The following is a 6882-nucleotide window of genomic DNA, read 5'->3' as shown; positions in this document are numbered from 1 at the left end:
ATGGAGAAATTTCCTTAGAGGACTGGGACTGGAGCTCATAAGGGATTATTTGTAGCAGAGGGGAAAAAATGTTTCTTCCCAGGGCACTATGCAAAAAAAAATTGTGGAGCACACTGCATAGCTGACTAGTGAACAGGCGGGTGAAGCATTGCAAAGACCTACTATGAAGACAGGAAAACAAAATAGATGTCAACTGTGTTCTACAAGAAAGGACAGGAGGGGAGGAAGGTAAAGAGAGGAGGGTAGAAGGAGGAAAAAAAAACAACCAGAATTAGGTTATATCACATGCAGGTACAAATTTTCAATGATGAATGTGGTCATTATGTGTATCTAAAATGTACGAATAAAGTCTGATCAAAGGAAAAAAAGGAAGGACAGGAAAAGAAAACATATGTGCTATCAGTGTAAGTAGCATTTGTGTATGGAACAAGCAGTTGTCACGTGTGAAGAATGCTTTGGGTCTGACAGTTGAAGTGTATTATTTCTTATTTATTTATTTATTTATTTATTTATTTATTTATTGGCCAGTTCAGTCAGCCCTGAGGGTGGGGCTAGCATGGCATGTGGTGCCAGGGATCAAACTGCGGTCCCCTGTGCCTGCCTAAGCTTGCTTAAGCAGGCGCTTTAGACCACTGAGCTATTTCACTGGTCCTGAAGCACATTATTTCTGTGATAGACTTTTGTTTGTGTTTATATTGTAATTCACATAGGTTTTAATTTTTGATGTTATCGTTTAGGTTTTGTAAGTGAGTACACAGGTGATGTGAAAATGTTGATGTGATTCTAAGTCCCCATTCCATAGCTGACATTTCATTTTATTGATATCTTATTTCTCTGCCAAGTGCATGTTATATAGTATAGTAGGAAGATCCTGACAAAATAGGAAGAAAAGCTAGGTGACACATAAGAAAGGAAAGCCAAGTAGACATGCTGTTGGTGTAAGCGAGAGAGAGGCCTGGAACATGCAGCACCTGAGGCAGTGAGAGTTACAGCAAAGCTTATTTTTATGGTAGGGTTTTATTGGTATTTTCATTGTAGTTGATATAGGGATTTATTTCTGGTATTATCTTAGGTTTTGTAAGCATGATGTGAAAATGTTGATGTCTACTCTAAACATATAATGTGTATTAAGAAAAAAATAAGGATTTAATACTTTATTTTATTGTTATTTTATGTCCCCGTTAACTACATACCTTTTAGTATAATAAGCACCTCCTAACTAAATACCAAGACCAGTGAGATGTCAAGCATGCCCTACAGAAGACCAGGAAGCAAAACACATGTGATACATGTATATGGAACATACTATTGTCATGTGTGTAAACTGCCTTGGGTGTGATGACTAAAGTAAAGAATTATTTTGTAGAGAAGGGGATGTAGCTCAGTAATGTAGGGCCTGCCCAGCACGCACGAGGCCCTAGGTTTGATTCATGGTACCACACAAGAAAATAAATAAATATTTTTTTTGCAATGTGGTATTGGTATTTTTATTGTAGTTCAAATAAGAATTTATTTGTGTTGTTCTTTTTTAGATTTTGCACATCAAAAACCATCAATGTTGAACATGTTGATGCTTTTTAATAAGCAATAAATGTAAAAACCTCAATACATCATTTTTTGTGATTTTTTTCCTATTAAGTACTTACTATTTAATATAATAAAACAACTAACAATAATAATTTATTAATACAAGTATTCTAAAGGATAAATATGTGTCTGACAGACCCAATTTTTTGCTTCTTTATGACAAAATTAGTGTTATGCTCTACTGAAATTTTCTCTCCTGAGGGTAAAATTGCCATATTGAAAGCATACGTACAGTATACAATTTTTTTATTTGTTTTAGATTTTTGTTATAGAACTAAAAATATAGTTCGTATGGTTAAAGGTGGCAAATTAATAGTTACCACAATTTGTCATTTTTCTAGGCATGTTTGATGCTATTGTTATTGCTTATTATACTACTTTAGCCAAGATAATTGTCCCAATCAGTGGTTCTTCTGGAATGTCAAGACTGAGACTGTCTAAGGGTCATTAAATTATTACAGGCCAGCACCAAAGAACCAAGGCCTAAGGCTGTGGAGATAGCTCAGTGAAATAAGCGCCTGCCTGGCAAGCACAAGGTCCTGCTTCAATCCCTGGTATCACAAACAAACAAACCAAAAAACAACCAAGGCCTAGGGTAAGTAGGTAGCAACTTCTCATTCCCAATGAATTGAAGAGGTAGGATCTTGCAATAGACTCAGAACCCAAAAGCCAGCTACTCTGAAGACATCTCCGAGAAGTAGTCATTTCCTAAGGGTTCCAAAGACTAGCAATAAAGCTACCTGCCACACGCTATTTACAAGAATCAACCCAGGAATTCAACAACAAGAAAAGTAATAAGATATTTAAATAAGATGCAAACTCAGACTTCCAACTCACCAAAGGCAAAACTGGGGGGCAATGAGGTAGAACAATATGAAAGCCACTCACCTGGAAGTTCTGAAGTGGTAACAGTAGAAGTAACAAAGCAGATGACTGGGTCTCTAGGAAAAAGCAAGTCGGCAGTAATTTCTCAGATAATTTTAGAGATGGGACCAGAATGAAGCCATGGGGAGTGAGTTTAGAGCAGGTAGATATTCATAAAAAAGAGGTAAATGATGGAAATCATAAAGACCCAACATAAGAAAGAACTAGAGGGCCTGCGAGACAGCTCAGTGGTCTAAAGCGCCTGCTTAGGCAAGCTTACGCAGGTGCAGGGGACCACAGTTCAATCCCCAGCATCACATGCCACACCAGCTCCTCCTTCAGGTGGGCTGAGTGGGCTAAAAAAAAAAAAGTACTGGAATCCACGAAACAGATTCAAAAAGATAGCCAGGAGATTAAAAATCCCAAAAAAGTATAAAGTGAAAAATGAGCTAATGTGAAGACGCAACATCAGATACAGATGGCAGTGCTGTGGTTGGTGATCATGAAAACACAGATTTCTTAAAACTAGCAAGGGACCATGAAAAAATTGACCCAACAGCTGTCAGATGACGCAAAGAACAGTAACATAAGATTTACTTGGGTCAGTAAAAAAGCAGGACATAGCACAAAGGACCTAAGACAACTGTTCACAGATGTAATGGCAGAAAACTTCCCAAGTAAAAAAAGTCTTTTTTTGTATTTATGTTTTATTTTTACGTATTTGGTACAGGGTCTCACTACATACATTGGACTTGTAGTGATCCTCTTGTTTTCAGCCTTCCCAACACTGGGATTACAGGTATGCGCTACCATGACAGGTCTCAGTGGCCGGTTCAGTGTGCTTGGGGGTGAGGCTGGCGTGGCCTGTGGTGCTGGGGATCAAATCCCAGTCCCTGTGCTTGCCTAAGTAGATGATTAGTCCTCTGAACTATCTTGCTGGCTCTAAGAAAAAAATTTTGACATGCAGATAGTGAGGTGTATTACTGGGGTCCCCTGCTGTGAATCATCAATTTCCCAGAACCTGCTATGGTGCATAGCAAAAAAAAAAAAGAGCAAGAGATAAAATGGTGATGCAATGGGGATTGTGGGTGGGCGGTTGTTCACACAAAACAAAAGGCCATGAGGCAGCCAGAACCTCAGTATTTATAGATACTATTTACATTGAGGAAAGTGGTGAAGGAATCGTCACATGAATCAGAGGGCAGCAAGGTCTAATGCCGAGAAGGAATTTATGTTGATGAAGATCACTTTAGGTGACTCAGAGGGCAGCAGTGATGTTTTTATTTTTATTTTCTATATTATCATTATTTTTGAGACAGGGTCTTGCTGTGTAGCTCAGGTTGGTCTTGAGCTCATTTTGTAGCCCAGGCTGGTCTCAAACTTGCAATGGTCCTCCTGCCTCGGCCTCCTGAGTGCTGGAATGCCAGGCGTGCCCCACCAGGCCTGACTGGTAGCAGCGGTCTTAAGGTAATGAGGATCTTATGTTGATGTTACAACGGGGAGACACAGCAGGGTAATAAGAAGTTTGTCCTTTCCACCAGGTAAAGCTTTTTTTGTTTGTTTTTTGTACTACTATTCAGTTCTCCAGGAACCAAGAGGTCTTCTGCTGATATAATCTTGCCCTGGAGCACCACAGCTCTCAGGACTGCGAGGCCTCAACTGTGACTGGAGGCACACAGAGTTAAGGTCCTACATAGCATAGTTGGCATGCATGGGAAGATACAAGGCCTTGGACAAGCCCCAGTCACAATTCAATTATGAATTTATTTTCCCAGAAGCTTGTATAGAATGGCTTTCAGCTGCATATAGAACTCCAATTAGCAATGATAAAAACTACACTAAGGCATATAATAGTCAAGATTCTAGAAATTCAGTACAGGAACAGAATGTTAAAAACTATTAGAGAAAAGAAACAAATCACTTATAAAATAAAAGCCCATCAGAATCACAGCAGACTTCTCAACGCAATTGTTCTGGTCAAAGAAAGTTTGAAGTGAAGTATTTCAAGCCCTAAAAGAAAACAACCTTCATTCCAGACGAATATACCCCACAAAACTATCTTTCAAAATTGATGGAGAGATAAGATACTTCCATGACAAAGAACACCTGAAAACATGCATGACCACCAAACCAGCACTCCAAAATGTTCTCAGGCCATTCTAGAAAAGGAGAACAAGTTCTACACCTCCATGTACCCCAGCGGAATGAATACATCAGGTAAGGAGAGCAATTAAATGAAGAGAAAAAGAAGGGAACCAAAACCAGGAAATTGACATGACAAGGACAATTCAAAGTATATCAGTTATAACCATCAATGTTAATGGTCTCTGTCTTGGTTACTTTTCTCATTACTGAAGCAAGCCACTCACCCAAAGTAAAAGGAAGAAAGGTTCATTTAGTTCACAGTTGTGAAGTTTCAGTCCATAGTCTGCTTGTTCCAGTGTATGGTGGCATGGCAGAGGGGCAGTAGTTCACAGAGGGCAGAAAACAGACAAAAGCAACAAGGGAGGGGAGGAAAAAATCATATATATATATATATAATGTTATATATAATTTTTAAAAAAACTTATGGACGTGTCTACAGGGTGTTCAGGGTCTCACTACTAGATCAGACTCGTAGTGATCCACCTGTTAACAGCCTCCCAAGAGCTGGCATTACAGGCGCGCTCTACCATGCCCACTCTCAATTGCCATCTCTGCGCACCCTGGGGGCAGGGCTGGCACAACAGGCCCAGGGATTGACCCCCGGCCCCTGCGCCTGCTTGCAGGTGCTTTAATCCGCTGAGCTATTCGGCTGGCCCTTGTCCTTTGTACTGTGTGCGGGCTACGTACCCAAGGGAGAGTGTGGCCCTCAAACCCATAATGCAAGCACTAGACCATGCATCCGTCCCAAACTCTAGATTCAGCCACCTATCAAAGCTTGCCGCTCACGACTGTATGAAGCTTTGAGAGGACGTCTAGACACAAACTGTAGCATTCCTACCCCCAATCCTTCAAAGACTCATGCACCTTCCTTTATTCAAAAGGCAATGAGTCCACCTCTGAGAGTTGCCCAAGTCCTCAGTTTCAGCATAGCGGAGAAGTACAAGTATCATGTCTTCTTGAGACTTAAGACAAACTCTGAGATGTGAGCCTCTGTACACATGAAAAGAAAGTTCACCACTTTCCACATTCAATGGGACAAGACAGATAAATATTACAAATGGGGGACACATAGGAAAGGAACCAAAGCACACCCAAAATCCAGCAGAGGAGACATCAGGTCTTAGAGCTCCACGGGCAGCATCTAAGGCAATCTGTGGCACCATGTGGCCTCCAGCTGAACTTGCAGCGGTTGTAGCCGGCATGGCTCCTCCCCGGGGCCTGCTCCTCCCCTTCTTGCAGTTTTCTTCAGACAAACCCTGTGCCTGCCTCTCCATTCCCCTGGGCTCTCCACTGCCCCTTTGCTTGCACACTTACAGGGCACACAGCCAGGGCTCTCAGGCCTTTTTCTGAAACCAGGGTAGAAACCTTCCTGACTCTGCAAGTCTTGCATTCTGCATGCTCCTAAAAGCAGCGTCACATGGAGGATGCCAAGGTCTTCTGCCAGCTGAAGCAGTAGCCAGCTTTCTCTCTCTCGTCTGTAGGGGCTGAGTCCCTAGATTGCTGAGCACTTGGAACCGAATTCTAAGGAAGAAATCCTCTAGGCTGCTGTCATTGTGAAACATGGTGCAGTCGCCAGCACTCTGGGATGTGAGCTCTGGGGCTTTCTTCTCTAAGAAAGGCTTTCACTTTTGCAATTTTGCGACTGCAAAGGATGGAACCTTATTGTTCCATGTGATACCCTCAAGCCATCATTTTTATTTTCCTTTTTCTTCTTAGCAATCAGTATCTCTTTTGCTTAAAGATCTCCTCTTCCCACAGCAATAGATGCACACCCATGTTTCTAGCAGCACAGTTTGTAATACCCAAATCTGTGAAACGGTCTAGATGCCTATCAACCAATGAATGAATAGAGAAGATGTGGTATATAACGGAATACTATTCAGTCATAAAGGAAGATAGGTCTGAGATATTTCTAGGCAAATGAATTTACCTTGAGACCATACTCTTACCTGAAATAAATCAAACGAACACACATGCATAAATACTGCATTGTTTCTGGCAAGAAACTGAAAGGGTAAATAAGAAAGAAAATGTTGAATAGATATGGGAAATGGGAAGAAAATATTCCAATGCAAAGGGGAACGGGAGAGGGGGTGAGGGAAGTAGGGATGATAAAAAAGAAAAACATGAGCAAAGCTTTTACAAATAAAAAAGGAAAGAGGGGTTGAAGAGAGGGGAAGGGGGGAATGGGGAAAAAGAAGAATCAAGATATATCATGTACAGGTACAAATTCTTACAGTTAATGTGATCATTATGGATATCTAAAATGGACCAATAAAATAAAAG

At 40.9% G+C, this 6882-nt stretch overlaps 1 protein-coding gene across 1 annotated transcript in view; it reads right to left on the bottom strand.

Annotated features, from left to right (window-relative positions):
* The window catches only part of Abhd3 (abhydrolase domain containing 3), an 85862-nt gene extending 80064 nt beyond the window's left edge, over positions 1-5798 (bottom strand). Inside the window, exon 1 of the mRNA XM_004635814.2 lies at positions 5688-5798. Coding sequence (XP_004635871.1) covers positions 5688-5798 — 111 coding nt within the window. The remainder of the gene's footprint in view (positions 1-5687) is intronic.
* Positions 5799-6882: the final 1084 nt, after the last annotated feature.

The sequence above is a fragment of the Octodon degus genome, unplaced genomic scaffold (genome assembly GCF_000260255.1).
Source record: "Octodon degus isolate 3935 unplaced genomic scaffold, OctDeg1.0 scaffold00075, whole genome shotgun sequence".
Taxonomy (NCBI): domain Eukaryota; kingdom Metazoa; phylum Chordata; class Mammalia; order Rodentia; family Octodontidae; genus Octodon; species Octodon degus.
Note: the sequence above shows the minus strand (reverse complement) of the source record. Positions and strands in the feature narration are given on the sequence as shown.